Source organism: Garra rufa, chromosome 23, assembly GCF_049309525.1.
Source record: "Garra rufa chromosome 23, GarRuf1.0, whole genome shotgun sequence".
NCBI lineage: Eukaryota > Metazoa > Chordata > Actinopteri > Cypriniformes > Cyprinidae > Garra > Garra rufa.
In genome coordinates, this window is record NC_133383.1 from 1,297,095 (window position 1) to 1,314,746 (window position 17,652).

General features: G+C 34.6%; 1 protein-coding gene across 1 annotated transcript in view; it reads left to right on the forward strand.

Annotated features, from left to right (window-relative positions):
* arvcfa (ARVCF delta catenin family member a) overlaps nt 1-17,652 on the forward strand; it is a 50,852-nt gene that overhangs the window by 9,685 nt on the left and 23,515 nt on the right. Inside the window, exons 3-9 of the mRNA XM_073829457.1 lie at nt 690-797; nt 7,914-8,763; nt 10,382-10,565; nt 12,690-12,807; nt 15,417-15,585; nt 17,375-17,392; nt 17,547-17,618. Coding sequence (XP_073685558.1) covers nt 690-797; nt 7,914-8,763; nt 10,382-10,565; nt 12,690-12,807; nt 15,417-15,585; nt 17,375-17,392; nt 17,547-17,618 — 1,519 coding nt within the window. The remainder of the gene's footprint in view (nt 1-689; nt 798-7,913; nt 8,764-10,381; nt 10,566-12,689; nt 12,808-15,416; nt 15,586-17,374; nt 17,393-17,546; nt 17,619-17,652) is intronic.

The window sequence follows — 17,652 nt, forward strand, 5'->3', positions numbered from 1 at the left end:
CTACATATTTATTTCTAATAAACAACACAAGTGATTTTTTTCATGATTCAATGATTTTGTCAATAGATGTACATATTCATGTTCATCAATATTTTTATATATATATATATATATATATATATATATATATATATATATATATATATATATATATATATATATATATTTTTTTTTTTTTTTTTTTTTTTTTTTTTTTTTAAGCATTAACTCAGTTAATACTGATACATTTGCTTTTCAGAAAATAAGACTTATTAAAGTAGTTTTGTTTCTCAAATAAATGGTTGATTTAAGATTTTTTTTAGATAACTGTGCTAAAAACCAAGGCAAAAATACTAAGGAGAAAATCATGTTTTCTCATAGCTGGCATCTCTCTGCTTATATTAAACACGCATTTGCTCAATAACTGGGTATCATTAAGCAATGCAAAATATTCATAAAAAGGGATCAAAAAGGATTTAAATATTCATAGTTTGGCTAGCATTTAACAGCCTTGAAATAATTATTTTAACAGGTTCTTTTTATAAACAAATCATTTATAATTCATGACTAATGATTCATTTTGGATGTTTCTTTTTCTCCTGATGAAAAGTAGATATTGTTTACAGGCCTAAAACTGTGGGCTAATGAGGTGTGGTGTGTGTGTGAAGTTAATGAGCTCACGCTGAGCTGTTTCTGCCATGTTTTTGCAGACTGAGAGTTCGGGTATCGGGACAGAGAAATCCTCCAGTCCTGACAGCGAATCCAACCCGCTGAGCTCCAGCAGCTCCAATGAACAGGTCGTGCCCAACATCCTGAAGGTAAACATTATATACATTTATAGGGGAGAGCGGGGCACAAACTAACGCAGGGTTAATTGTAACACACCTGGTTTAAATATTTCCACTCATGCCAGCATAACCAAATTTACCGTATTTACTAGTTGCCATAGCAACACTATGCAGAGAAAAAAGGGCGCCAAAATTCAAAAGCCTTTCGAAGATATCGCCGAATATTTATTTTACCATAGTAAAAGTACATTTCTGGCTGAACTTAACTTTTCATTTCAGTTTCTAGTATTCATTTAAAATGAGACAAATCTGCTATTATTTTAATCTCCAATTTGTTATTCATCAGTTTAGATAGTTTATTAATGCTTGGAAAAACCAGCAGAAGACACTAACCTGCTTTAAACTCCAGTGGTGCAGATGGGGAACGATGTAACACTGTGTGACAATATGCCCCGCTGTTATTCTATGACATTAGCGATGCAATTTACACCATTGACTTTTATGGATTTTGATTAGAAACCACCAGAAACAGGTGAATAAAGGCTGACAATTAATGTTTAATGTTCAGAAGTTATTATTTCAAGAAATGTAAAGCATTTTGGCTGGTTTTTGTGTGTGGTGTTCTATGAGAGCTGTGTGTGTTTTTCTGAATGTCTAAATGTGATTCATCTATCTGTCCACATTGTTTTGAACTACTGTACAGCTGTGTGTTGCAATCAGGGCCGTTCCAAGCATTGTTGCGATGTGTTCATTGTCAAACTCCAAAATTAGATTATTTTTATTAAAAAAAAAAAACGTCATTACTTTATTTGAAAAAGTTCATGTAATTTATTGACAAAATATTTTAGTTTGTTGTGTATATTTTTTTCATTCGATCAGATAACATTTGAAGCTGTCATATGGTCGTGTTACAACGTGCCCCTCAGATGTTACAATGTACCCCACCTACGGGGCATGTTGTCACGTTTCACTTCCTTTCTTTTGAGGTAAATAACAAAAAACGTATACACAGTAAATATGAAACAAAGCGATATATTTGTACTAGACAAGTGTGAAAATAATGTGGATAAAAATTGTACTCTGAACCCCACGTGGATTTACATAAACCGCGAAATTCAAAAAGTGTTAGGTTGTGCCCTGCTCTCCCCTACAACAGTTTGGTCTGGTTCTCAAATCTGATTGGTTGAGAACCGTGAGATATTGTACTGGTATCGCTACAGGAACACCCTTTCACAGTTTTATATCACTCCGCTTGTTCTAGCCGGGTCTGTTTTTTTTCTGAGTGTCATGGCGGATGCCCAAATCTCGTATCGTTTTATAAATATTACTGTTTTTGTGTCACGGAATGTAGTTTTAAGAGGTTTTCAGGTGAGAATGTACTTGTTTATAGTTCAGATATGCAGTTTGTGAATAAAGATAAAGAAAGCGCTCTCACCGTGGACAGATCTTCTAGAATTTACCGCTGGCTCTGATGTTTCTGTAGTGGTTACACATGAGATATAACTCGTTATGGGTAAATCTAACGGTAGTCTTTGGTCTCATTACTCTTTTATTTGTTTCTAGAGAAGAAGATTGTTTTAATGAGTGAGCAGTAAAAAGTGACTTTGGGACTTTTAAACTGAAAAGTTATAAGTTCATAACGGAAGTTATGAAATTTGAGGTTTGAAACAGTTAATAAATGCACTGAGCAGAAAAATCACCCTTAACAGATGAAAGGATATTAACGGTTTCTTCACTAAATATTTAAACAATGTCGTCATAAGTTTTAGAGTTTTAAGTTTGACGTTTTTTGTCTGAAATAGTTTGAAGTTTAAAGTAGTTTTGAAAGCAGATTGCTAGCATGTTTCTAGCATGATTAACAAGTTACTAGCATGTTTCTAGCATGTTGTTATCATGATTAGCATGTTTCTAGCATGATTAGCAAGTTACTAACATGTTGCTTACATGATTAGCAAGTTTCTAGCATGTTGCTAGCATGATTAACAAGTTGCTAGTATGTTTCTAGCACGATTAACAAGTTGCTAGCATGTTTCTAGCATGATTAACAAGTTACTAGCATGTTTCTAGCATGTTGTTATCATGATTAGCATGTTTCTAGCATGATTAGCAAGTTACTAACATGTTGCTTACATGATTAGCAAGTTTCTAGCATGTTGCTAGCATGATTAACAAGTTGCTAGTATGTTTCTAGCATGATTAACAAATTGCTAGTATGTTTCTAGCATGATTAACAAGTTACTAGCATGTTTCTAGCATGTTGTTATCATGATTAGCATGTTTCTAGCATGATTAGCAAGTTACTAACATGTTGCTTACATGATTAGCAAGTTTCTAGCATGTTGCTAGCATGATTAACAAGTTGCTAGTATGTTTCTAGCACGATTAACAAGTTGCTAGCATGTTTCTAGCATGTTGTTAGCATGATTAGCATGTTTTTAGCATGATTAGCAAGTTACTAACATGTTGCTTACATGATTAGCAAGTTTCTAGCATGTTGCTAGCATGGTTAACAAGTTGCTAGTATGTTTCTAGCACGATTAACAAGTTGCTAGCATGTTTCTAGCATGATTAGCATGTTTCTAGCATGATTAGCAATTTACTAACATGTTGCTAACATGATTAGCAAGTTTCTAACATGTTGCTAGCATGATTAACAAGTTGCTAGCATGTTACTAGCAAGATTAACAAGTTGTTAGCATTATAAGTAAGTTACTAACATGTTTCTAGCATGTTGCTAGCATGATTAACAGGTTGCTAGCATGATTAGCAAGTTGCTAGCATGGTTAACAAGTCCATAACATGTTTTAGCATGATTAGCATGATAGTAACGTTTAACAAGTTACTAGCTTGTTTCTAGCATGTTGTTACCATGATTAGCAAGTTACTAACATGTTGCTAGCATGATTAGCAAGTTTATAGCATTTTGCTAGCATGATTACAAATTGCTAGTATGTTTCTAGCATGCTGCTAGCATGATTAGCATGTTACTAGCCAGATTAGCAAGTTGTTAGCATTATAAGCAAGTTACTAACATGTTTCTAGCATGTTGCTAGCACGATTAGCAAGTTGCTAGCATGATTAGCATGTTACTAGCATGTTTCTAAAATGATGCTAGCAAATTGCTAGCATGTTTTTAACATGATTAACTTGTTGCTAACGTGTTTCTAGCATGTTTAACAAATTGCTCACATGATTGTAGCATGATTACCATGTTTCTAGCATGTTGCTAGCATGATTATCAAGTTGTTAGCATGTTGTTAGCGTGTTGCTAGCATGATTAGCATGTTACTAGCATGATATGTCAAGTCTACTCATGTGATATTGCTCATATATAGGTATAATATTTTGTCCTTGTGAAGCCAGTATTAAAGAGCACTAGTTCTCTTGGTTCAGTGTAGTCTAGTGCTGAAGGGTTAAATTTAATTCAGTCAGTTTCATCAAAACTGCCCCGCAGTCATTTATCCAGCTCAGTAGGACACAAATTAAATCATCGTTTAATAGAGTCCAGATTCGCAGATGAGAAAATATCTTTATTCACGCTGTGAATGCATTTAGATCCATGTATTATTATTAATCTGCCACTTTCAGACACCTCTTTATGTTTCATTTGGAAACAGCTCGTCATTAGTGGCGTTTATGGAGTAACACATCACTGGTACTAGTACAATTTATATATTTTTTTACTTGAAATAAAATAAAATAACTAAAGCTAAAATGAATGAAAACATATTTAACAACTAATAATAAAATGCCAAAACAAAACAAATAATCTCCAACTTTGAAATTAATATGAAAGCAGAAAATATATAAATAACATCTAATTCAAAATATTAATAGTAAAAAATCTATAATAGTACCACATAAGTACTAAAATAGCACTGATGTAGTAAAATATATAAAAAAAACTTATAGCAACACTGTTGGTACTATTACTGTATTTATATATTTATTTATTTATATATTTTCTGCTTTCATGTTAATTTCAAAAGTTTTAGATTATTTGTTTTGTTTTGAGATTTTTATTAGTTTTTGTTGTTTTTAAATATGTCTATATAGTTTTCCTTTATTTTAGCTCTATTTATTTTATTTCAAGTAAAAAACATTTTTTTTATTGTTTTGGTTTTCTTTATGACAAAACCCTGTTACAAATATGTAAAAAATCTATACATTTTATACAAAAAAATATACATTGCAAACAGTAAGTTTGTCAGAGTTCTACCACAGCCAGATCCACAAACCACGCCCCCTGAAAAGACACACATGTTCCCAGTCACCTGACTTTTGATTACACACCTGATTCCACTTACCACACCTCTATAAATACCTGGACTGTTCATTTCACCGGCGTCTGGTCTACAGATCACATCTCTAGCGATCGCTGTATCTCCATGGCTGCTTTGGACTCTGTGTTTCCCCGTCAACTCTGTTGGATCTACTTACCTGTGCAATTGAACTTCTCAGATAAGATACTCGCCTCAAAACCTGCTACATATTACTTACCGTTCTGTCAATAAACTTACCTTTAATGTTTTATACTTACCTCCGTCTCTGCCTCCATATATGTTGTGACAAAGTCTTGTTTTCTGAAAAATTATCAAAATTAATAAATAAAATTTATGCAACCAATATTTGCCAAAAGGTTTAGAAACATAATCTTGTTTTCCTTTTGAATTAAGTTCTCACTGCACTGACACGTTTTTTTTTTTTTCTCTTTGATAATTGATTTTTTGAGGATTTTTCAGAAAACAAGACTAAATATTTAATTTATTTGATAAGACCCTGGAAACAAAACCAGTCTTAAGTAGCACAGGTATATTTGTAGCAATAGTCAAAAATACATTGTATGGGTCAAAATTATCTATTTTTCTTTTATGCCAAAAATAATTAAGTGAAGATCATGTTCCATGAAGATATTTTGTAAACTTCCTATCATAAATATATCAAAACATAATGTTTGATTAGTAATATGCATTGCTAAGAACTTAATTTGGACAACTTTAAAGGCGATTTTCTCTATATTTAGATTTTTTCACCCCCCTTAGATTCCAGGTTTTCAAATATTATCCCAACAAACCATGCATCAATGGAAAGCTTTTTATACAACTTTCAGATGTATAAATCTCAAATTGACCCATATGACTAGTTTTGTGGTCCAGGGCTACATTTTACTACTCAAATAAAGTAATCTTGATTTAAGAATATTGTAAGAAAGCTGCTTTACATTAGAAATCTCATGGTTTGATCAGCATGAGCACTAGTATCAGTGATGTGTTACTCCATAAACGCCATTAATGATGAGCGGTTTCCAGCTGAAACATAAAGAGGTGTCTGAAAGTGGCAGATTAATAATAATACATGGATCTAAATGCATTCACAGCATGAATAAAGATGATATTTTCTCACCTGCGAATCTGGACTCTATTAAACGATGATTTAATGTGTGTCCTACTGAGCTGGATAAATGACTGCGGGGCAGTTTTTTTGACAAGACAGAAAATATACAAATTAAAGCTAATTCCAAGTACAGGTATGTGCCAAAAAATTTGAATATCGAAGGAAAGTCCGTTTATTTCAATAATTTGTTTCAAAAAGTGAAACTTGTATGTTATATTAGTTCACTACACACAAAGTGAAATATTTCAAGCCTTTATTTGTTTCAATTTTAATGATTATGGATTAAAGATAAAAAAATCCAGTATTTCACAAAACTAGAATATCATGACAAATTTCAACATTGTAGTCTCCCTGTGTCCCAATCTAGTCAGCTAATTAATGCAAAACACCTGCAAAGGTTTCCTCAGCCTTTAAATTGTCTCAGTCTGGCTTAGTAGGCTTCAGAATCACAGGGAAGACTGCTGACTTGACGCTTGTGCAGAAGACCATCATTGACACCCTCCATAAGGAGGAAAAGTCTCAAAAGGCAATTGCAAAAGAAGCTGGATGCTCACAGAGCACAGGATCGAAGTATATTAACACAGTGTTAAGAGGAAGGGAAAAATGTGGCCGGAAAAGGTGCACAAGTGACAGGGATGACCGTAGCCTTAAGAGGATTGTCAAGCAAGAGCGGTTCAGAAATCTATAGGGGAGCTTCATACGGAGTGGACTGAGAACCACCACATACAGACGTCTGCATGACAGCGGCTACAGCTGGAGAAGTCCATGCGTCAAGCCACTCCTGAACTGGGCTAAGGAGAAAAAGTACTGGTCTGTTGCCCAAATTTTGCATTTCATTTGGAAATCAAGGTCCCAGAGTCTGGAGGAAGAGCGGAGAGGCACAAAAGTCAAGCTGCTTAAAGTCTAGTGTGAAGTTTCCACAGTCAGTGATGGTTTGGGGAGCATGTCATCTGCTGCTGTGGGTCCATTGTCTTTTATCCACAGTCCACAGTCAACGCAGCTGTCTAGCAGGACATTTTAGAGCACTTCATGCTTTCTGCTGCCAACAAGCTTTTTGGAGATGATGATTTTATTTTCCAGCAGGACTTGGCACCTGCCCACAAAGCCAAAACTACCAGTACCCGGTTTAATAGCCATGTACTTGATTGGCCGGCGAACTGGCCTGACTTAAACCCCATTGAAAATCTATGAGGTATTGTCAAAAGGAAGATGAGGGAACAGAGACCCCAAAATGCAGACGAGCTGAAGGCCAATATCAAAGCAACTTGGGCTCTATAACACCTCAACTGTGTCAAAGGCTGATCGCCTCCATGCCACGCCGCCTTGATGCTGGAATTAGTGCAAAAAGAGGCCCAACAAAGTACTGAGGACATAATACTGTACATTAACACACTTTTCAGAAGGCCAACATGTGTTTTTTGGTCACATGAAATATTCTAATTTTGTGAAATACTGGATTTTTTTTGTCTTTAATCCATAATAATCAAAATAGAAACAAAAAAATCTTGAAATATTTCACTTTGTGTGTAGTGAACTAATATAACATACAAGTTTCACTATTTGAAACTAATTATTGAAATAAATGGACTTTCCCTCGAATTTTTTGGCACACACCTGTATTAATAAAAGCTATGACAGCATGTGAACAACAAAAATGTGAATTGAATATTTTTTCCAGTAACATGTCAAATCATCATGCAGATGTTGAATGATTCCCCAAATCATGTGTATTTTATTTATTTTCCTCTCTAGGACGTTTCATCTGAAGGTTTGGATGAATCCCAGACACCATGTCCAGATATTCAGGGTCCGGATCAAGCGTCGGCTCCCGATTTCTCCAGCGAGAAGGACAATGCTCATGCGGTTCGACCCCCTCGCCCCGAGTCTGGTGTGATCTCTGACCCTCCGAACGAGATTCCCCTGGATCAGCCGGCTCTGTACGGCACTCTGAACGCTCACGCCGTCACGCTCCTGCACGGATTACCCTTCCACCCGTCCTTTCCCGCCCGGACCTACTTACCGGAGAACTGCTACACGCTGCCGCTCCACCGGGACGGTTTCTCCCGCGGCGCTTCCAAAGCGGAGCAAGACGCCGCAGACCTGCGCTCCGCCGTGCATCACATGCGGCCGACGATGGACCTCACGACGGACGAGCGGCTCGGGTCGCTGCCTCATTCGTACTTCCAGGACCTGTACCACATGCAGACGCTCATCCCGCAGAAACGCGCCAGCATGGTGAGCCTGGACACCATCCGTAAGGATCCGCGCTGGCGGGACCCCAACCTGCGGGAGGTCATCTCCATGCTGAGCCACCCCATGGATCCGGTGAAGTCCAACGCCGCCGCGTACCTGCAGCACCTCTGCTACGAGAACGACAAGGTCAAGCAGGACGTCCGGCAGCTCAGAGGAATCCCCGTCCTGGTGGGGCTCCTGGATCATCCCAAAGCCGAGGTCCACCGCAAGGCCTGCGGCGCGCTGAGGAACATCTCCTTCGGCAGAGACAACTTCAACAAGGTGGCCATCAAGAACTCGGACGGCATTCCTGCGCTGTTGAGACTCCTGAGGAGATCCAACGACGTGGAAGTCCGAGAGCTGGTCACAGGTTCATCTGCATTCATGCTTTCGAGTCAAATGTTAAAAGAAACGAGATGGGTGAAGTTTGAGAACAAACTTTTAGTTGGCTTGAGAAAGCCTAGCTTGAAAGTTTAAACCAGTTGAAAAAGTATGAAAGATCATGTTGCTGGCATGATTTAGCACATTGCTTATGTGGTTTAACATGTTGTTAGCATGATTAGCATGTTGCTTGCATTTCAATAGACTAATTACAATGTTGTTAGCATGATTACCCTGCTGAAAAAACAGCAGGCTTGTTTTAGAGGGTTTTTGGCCACTTTCCCAGCCTGGCTAGGCTGGCTAGGCTGGTCAGGCTGGTCTTAGCTGGTCAGGCTGGGAGACCAGTTTAAACCAGCTTCTTCCAGCTTAAACCAGCTAAGACCAGCCAACCAGCCTAGCCTGGTTTTAGCTGTTTTTTTCAGCAGGGTACTGTTGTTAGCATGTTACTAGCATGTTGTTACCATGCCTCACAAATTACTAGCATGGTTCTAGCATGGATAACAAGCTACTAGCATTTTGTTAGGATGATCAGCAAGTTACTAGCATGTTTCTAGCATGATAAGCAAGTTACTAGCATGTTTCTAGCATGATCCCAACATGATAAGCATGTTGCTAGCATTATTAGCGAGTTGTTAGCATGTTGCTAGAATGTCTCTAGCACGATTATCAAGTTACTAGCATTTTACTAACATGAATAGCATGTAACTAGCATATTTCTAGCATGATTAGCAGGTTACTAGCTTGTTTTTAACACAATTAGCATGTTAATAGCATGATTATAGCATGTTAGCATGGTGATAACATGATTAGCAAGTTACTAACATGTCTCTAGCATGATTATTAAGTTACTAGCATGTTGCTAACATGATTCCAACATGATTAGCATGTAACTAGCATGATTAGCAGGTTACTAGCTTGTTTCTAACATGATTAACATGTTACTAGCATGATTATAGCATGTTAGCACGTTGATAACATGATTAGCAAGTTACCAGCGTGTTTCTAACATGATTATCAAGTTATTAGCATTTTGCTAACTTGATTCCAACATGATTAGCATGTTACTAGCATGTTTTTAGCATGATTAGCAGGTTACTCACATGTTGCTAGCATGATTAACAAGTTATTAACATGATTTTAACATGATTAGCATGTTTCTGGCATGATTGGCAGGTTACTAGCATGTTGCTAACATGATTGGCATGTTACTAGCATTATTAGCCTGTTGCTAACCTGATTATCAAGTCACTAGCATGTTTTAGCATTATTATCAAGTTACTGGCATGTTTGCATGATTAGCAAGTTATTAGCATGTTGCTAGCATGATTAGCATGATTTTAGGATAATATTTTATAATAGTATTTTTGACACTAATGGTGCTCCATACACACCCGGGTCAAAAATGACCCGAACATTTTAAATGCTTATATCGCTTACAAATAATGGTAAAAAGTCTGGAAAAAAATAAATGAGGTGTATTCCAAGGGTATTAAAGTGTTTGCAAAGTTTCATTACCTTATTAAAACTATGCTTTTTTTAATGAGAATGAAATCATTCTCTGGTGAAGGTGAACTGACTCTCCTGATGTTTCCTCATGTGTTTGTCAGGAACGCTGTGGAATCTCTCCTCCCATGAGCCTCTGAAGATGATCGTCATCAACCACGGCCTGCAGACGCTGACCGACGAGATCATTATTCCTCACTCGGGTTTGAGAGGAGACCCGAACGACCCGGCCCGACCCGGAGACCCGGAGTGGAACACGGTTTTCAAGAACACTTCAGGATGCCTGAGGTTTGCTTTCTCTTTGAATGCACTGCAGGCTCAAATGAACCCTCATAATGCATTCAAAATCTGCAACTATTTTCTCATTACGAATCATTTTGGACCTGAAGAATCATTTGTTATTTTATAAAATCATAGCATAGTATTTTTTCAACTAAAACCATATTTTACCTGATCAGCATTTTCTTAATGAGTCAATGAGAAAAATTTTCAAAGTTTTGAATGTTTTAATCTTTTTAATTTAATCAAGCTCAACTTTTGTTAAATCAAACAAAAATAAATGAATTTGAGTTGCATAAACTTTCACTTTTAGATGAAAAAAGTGGTCAGTTCATCAACAAAATAGAGTCCAAAACTGTGTGAGATATGGGGAAACAACAAAATATATTTCACCAACATTTTTGACACTAATATAACTACATAGATAATTTTACAGAAAGTATTTTTGACACTAATGGTGCTCCATACACACCTGGGTCAAAAATGACCCGATCATTTTAAATGCTTATATCTCTTAAAAAAAATAATAGTAAAAAAATCTGGAAAAAAATAAATGATGTATATTTCAAGGGTCTTAAAATGTTTGCCAAGTTTCATTCCCTTACTAAAAACTATGCATTTTTTAAATAAATGTTTATGCATCTCTTTTGTGTCCAAATAACCCAATGCTTACCTTAATATTTTTATTTTTATTTTATTAATAGTCATGTTCATCAACAAAATTGAGTCCAAAACTTTGTGAGATATGGGGAAATGACAAAATATATTTTACAAAAGTTTTTTAACACTAATATAATCACATAGATAATTTTACAGATAGTATTTTTGACACTAATGGTGCTCCATACACACCCAGGTCAAAAATGACCCGATCATTAAATGCTTATATCTCTTAAAAAATAATAGTAAAAAATCTGGAAAAATAAATGTGTATTTCAAGGGTCTTACTATGTTTGCAAAGTTTCATTCCCTTACTAAAAACTGTGCATTTTATAATGTTTATGCATCTCTTCTGGGCCAAAACGACCCAGTGTTGACCTTAATATTTTTATTTTTATTTTTATTTTTATTAATAGTCATGTTTATCACAAAAATTGAGTCCAAAACTGTGAGATATGGGGAAACGACAAAATATATTTTACAAAACTTTTTTGACACTAATATAATTACATAGATAATTTTACAGAAAGTATTTTTGACACTAATGGTGCTCCATACACACCCGGGTCAAAAATGACCCGATCATTTTAAATGCTTATATCTCTTAAAAAACAATAGTAAAAAAATCTGGAAAAAAGAAATTATGTGTATTTCAAGGGTTTTATAATGTTTTCAAAGTTTAATTCCCCTTACTAAAAACAATGCTTTTTAAAAATAAATGTTTATGCATCTCTTCTGGGTCAAAACGACTCAATGTTGACCTTAATAGTTTTTAAATAAAACTATATTGTATCTGATCAGCAACTTCTCATTAATAATTGAATTTGAGCAAAATTAAAAAGTTTTGAATGTTACCGTGTTATTAGTGCATTTACCCACTTTTTATGAATTTTAAAAAATTGAGATATTCTTTGACATTTCAAATTACACATAAACCACACCAAAAAACTTTTTTTTAATATTGATGAGAAATTGTATTTAAATATATATCATTATCAAATTTATAAAAACATATAATCAGAGAGTTATGATATAAGAATTATGATGACCTTAATATTGTTATTTTAGTAATAGTCATGTTCATCAACAAAATTGAGTCAAAAACTGTGTGAGATAGGGGGAAATGACAAAATATATTTTACCAAATTTTTTTGACACTAATATAACTACATAGATAATTTTACAGAAAGTATTTTTGACACTAATGGTGCTCCATACACACCCGGGTCAAAAATGACCCGATCATTTAAAATGCTTATATCTCTTAAAAAATAATAATAGTAAAAAATCTGGAAAAAAATAAATGATGTGTATTTCAAGTGCCTTATAATATTTGCAAAGTTTCATTCCCTTACTAAAAACTATGCTCTTTTAAATGAATGTTTCTGCATCTCTTCTGCGTTCTGAGAGTTAATCTTTGATGTTAATCGGTCAGACTGCGGCAGGATTATTTTGCACTGGTGTTTTTTTCAGGAACGTGAGTTCAGACGGAGCCGATGCGCGGCAGAGACTGCGTGAGTGTGACGGTCTGGTGGACGCTCTGCTGCACGCGCTCTATTCTGCTGTGGCCAAGAGGGACATAAATAACAAAGTAAGAATTGAAATAGAAATTTAGGCCACAGCACACCTGCACATGAGCTCATCACCTCACATTTCACCCCCAAAAACATTATAAACCATGTTTCACTTTTTTATGTAATTTTAATATAATAAAATTAAAATATTTAATATTACTATTATTATTATTATTGTTATTAAGTTGGCTTGAGAAAGGCAATTTACTGAAATGCTATTTAAACTTACAGCCAACACTATTCAAACTCCAACTGTCAAAACTCCCAGAATCCTTTGAGACTCAATCAAGCTTCCCTTCTGTGTACTATATTTATAATCCAATCAAACTCATTCAAACTAACTTGCTAATCATGCTAACAACATGCTAGTAACATTCTTATCATACTAACAACATGCTAGTTACATGCTAATAATGCTAAAATCATGCTAACTACACGCTAGTAATATGTTAATCATGCTAGTAACATGCTTATCATGCTAGAATCATGCTAACTACATGTTAGTAACATGCTAGAAACATGTTAACTACACGCCAGTAATATGATCATACTAGAAACATGCTAGTATCATGCTAGAATCATGTTGACAACATGCTAGAATCATGCTAATCATGCTAGAATCATGCTAACTACACATTAGTAATATGATAATCATGCTAGAAACATGTTAACTACATGCTAGTAATATGATCATACTAGAAACATGCTAGTAACATGCTTATCATGCTAGAATCATGTTGACAACATGCTAGAATCATGCTAATCATGCTAGAATCATGCTAACTACACATTAGTAATATGATAATCATGCTAGAAACATGTTAACTACATGCTAGTAACATGCTAGAAACATGTTAACTACACGCTAGTAATATGATGATCATACTAGAAACATGCTAGCAACATGCTAGAATCATGCTAACTACATGCTAGTAACATGCTACTGCTAGAAACATGTTAACTACACGCTAGTAATATGATCATACTAGAAACATGCTAGTAGCATGCTTATCATGCTAGAATCATGTTGACAACATGCTAGAATAATGCTAACTACACGTTAGTAATATGCTAATCATGCTAGAAACATGCTAGCAACATGCTTATCATGCTAGAAACATGTTAACTACACGCTAGTAATATGATGATCATACTAGAAACATGCTAGCAACATGCTAGAATCATGCTAACTACATGCTAGTAACATGCTACTTCTAGAAACATGTTAACTACATGCTAGTAATATGATGATAATGCTAGAAACATGCTAGCAACATGCCAGAATCATGCTAGTAACATGCTACTGCTAGAAACATGTTAACTACACGCTAGTAATACGATGATCATACTAGAAACATGCTAGCAACATGCTTATCATGCTAGAATCATGCTAACTACATGCTAGTAACATGCTAGAAACATGTTAACTACACGTTAGTAATATGGTGATCATACTAGAAACATGTTAGCAACATGCTTATCATGATAGAATCATGCTGACAACATGCTAGAATCATGCTAACTACATGCTAGTAACATGCTACTTCTAGAAACATGTTAACTACACGCTAGTAATATGATGATCATACTAGAAACATGCTAGCAACATGCTTATCATGCTAGAATCATGCTAACTACATGCTAGAAACATGTTAACTACACGTTAGTAATATGATGATCATACTAGAAACTTGTTAGTAACATGCTTACCATGCTAGAATCATGCTGACAACATGCTAGAATCATGCTAACTACATGCTAGTAATATGTTAGACAAATGCTAGTAACATGCTTATGCTAGAATCTTGCTAACTACGTGTATGTAAAATGCTAATCATGCTAGAAACATGTTAGTAATATGCTCATCATGTTAAAAACATGCTAGTAACATGCTTATCGTGCTAGAATCATGCTAACAACATGCTAGTAACATGTTAATCATGCAAGAAACATACTAACATGCTAGTAATCATGTTAGATTCATGCTAGTAACTTGCTAATCTTGCTAAAACCTTGCTAAAAGCTTGCTAATCATGCTAGAAACTTACTAACAACATGCTAGTAACAAGCTAATCATGGTAGAATCATGCTAGTAACTTTCTTATCATGCTAGCAACTTGCTAATCATGCTAAAAACATAACAACATGCTTATCATGTTAGCAACATCTATCCGTCTCTGACAGACTGTATTGCCTTTGAAATATTCAAACTTTAACCTTTTCAAACTACTAAAAACTTTCTAAACTTTTCAAACTTTGTCAAACTTTCAGGTCCAGCTTTCTAAAGCCAACTTAAAGTTTGTCTTGACAAACATTTTTTATCTAGTTTATTATATAATTTATTAAAACCTTAATAATAATGATAATTTATAAACTAAACAAATTAAACAAAATAATAATAACTAGTAGTAGAGGTAGTAGTATTAAAAAATGTAATATAAAGCTATATATATATATATATATATATATATATATATATATATATATATACTTATGTATTTGTTTTTATGTTGCTCTATGTGTATCTCTCCTGCAGTGTGTTAGAATCATATTTGTGCATTTGGTTTTGTTTCTCCTGGTTTTAATTGCTTTGTCTTACAGCCCTGTTTCTTGTGTGTTTTTGCAGTCGGTGGAGAACTGCGTCTGTATTTTGCGTAATCTGTCGTATCACGTGCACAAGGAGGTTCCCGGAGCCGAGAAATTCCACATTCAAGCAGCCAATCACAGCGTGAAATCAGGGGGACACCATAAGAAGAAGGACGAGCCGGACTGTTTTGGAGGACGAACGACCAAAGGTCAGACACTTACTGAAATATTATTATAACAGCACTCACAGAAACAGCACACTACAGCAGTAAAATCATTCAGACGTCTCTTCTGATCACCAAGACTGCATTTATTTGATCAAAAATACAGTAAAAACACTGAAATATTTTTTTACATTTAAAATAACTTTTTTCTATTTGAATACATTTTAAAATGCAATTTATTTCTGTAATGCACAACTGAATTTTCAGCATTACTGCAGTCTTCAGTGTCACATGATTGTTCAGAAATCATTCTAATATACTGATTTGCTACTCAAGAAACATTTCTGATTATTATCAACGTTGAAAACTGATAATTTTTTGGAAACTGTAAGAAATTTTATTTTTCAGGATTCACAGATGAATAAAAAGTTTAAAAGAACAGCATTTATTTGAAAAAGAAATCTTTTGTTAGATTTTAAATGTCTTTACTGGCACCTTTGATACAGAAAAAAACAAGTCAAAATTAAGTGAGTTTTTGTTTAGAAGCAGCAAAATAATCTGCCAATGGGGTAAGCAAAAAAAAAATCATATTTCAAATAGAAAACGATTATTTTTCTTACCCCATTGGCAGATTATTTTGCTTGTTTCAAGCAAAACTGCACTTAATTTTGACTTGTTTTTTTCTGAAAACAAGACAATTTTTACTCATCTAGAAAATACTTCTTGATTTAAGAATTTTTAGATATTTTGGCTGGAAACAAGACAAAAAAATCTAAGTAATCTAAAAAATACATTTGTACATATTTTTTCAATTTGAAACAGAAATCTTTTGTAACAATATACTGATAATGCATCCTTGAAAATGCAAATGTATTTTTAAGATTACTAAAAAAAGATAGATTTTTGCCTTGTTTCCAGCCAAAATATCTAAAAATTCTTTTTTTTTTTCTGTCTTGTTTTCAGAAAAAAATCAAAATTAAGTGCATTTTTGCCTTACAGCAAGCAAAATAATCTGCCAATGGGGTAAGAAAAATAATCTTGTTTTCTGTTTGAAATAATATTTATTTTCGTACCCCATTGGCAGATTATTTTGCTTGTTCTAAGCAAAAACTCACTTAATTTTGATTAGTTTTTTCTGAAAACAATTTTACTCATTTACAAAATCCTTATATAAATAAATATACTAAATAATACTAAATAAAAAATTAAAAGACATTTAAAAATAACACAAACTAATAAAAATGACATGAATTAACATGAAAGCTGAAAACATAAAAACAAATTTTTGGTTCTGTTTTCAGCCAAAATATCTAAAAAATCCTAAATCAAGAAGGATTTTCTAGCCAAGTAAAAAATATTGTCTTGTTTTCAGAAAAAAACAAGTCAAAATTAAATGAGTTTTTGCTTAGAAGCAGCAAAATAATCTGCCAATGGGGTAAGAAAAAAATATTATTTCAAATAGAAAACAAGATCATTTTTCTTACCCCATTGGCAGATTGTTTTGCTTGCTTCAAGCAAAACTGCACGTAATTTTGACTTGTTTTTTCTGAAAACAAGACCATTTTTACTCATCTAGAAAATACTTCTTGGTTTAAGAATTTTTAGATATTTTGGCTGGAAACAAGACAAAAAAATCTAAGTGGAAAAAAAAAGCATTTTTTGCAGTGCACATGTTTTGTATGTGTTTTAGTGCACAGTAAATGAAACACATGCAGTCATGCTTGTAGAATCCTTGTTCTAATTGCGATAGCTGTAGGTTTTAATGTGTGTGTGTGTCTGATGAGTGTGTGTGTGTGTTTTGTGTTTCATGGCCGTGCCGCTGGTTTCTCTGCAGAAGAATGGTTCCATCAGTGTAAGTGTTTTAATTCAGCTTCCCACACGCCGCCCACCGTCATCCCACACACACACACACACACACACACACACACACACACACACACACACACACACACACACACACACACACACACACACACACATCGCTGATGTGTGCTGTGTCTCCTCAGGCAAACGGCACGGAGCCGGAGAGAAGAAGAGCGGCGGTGTGGATCTGTCCAAGAGGAGTCTGCCAATGAAAGGTTGGAGTGTGTTTGTGTTCGGCCACGTTTCATT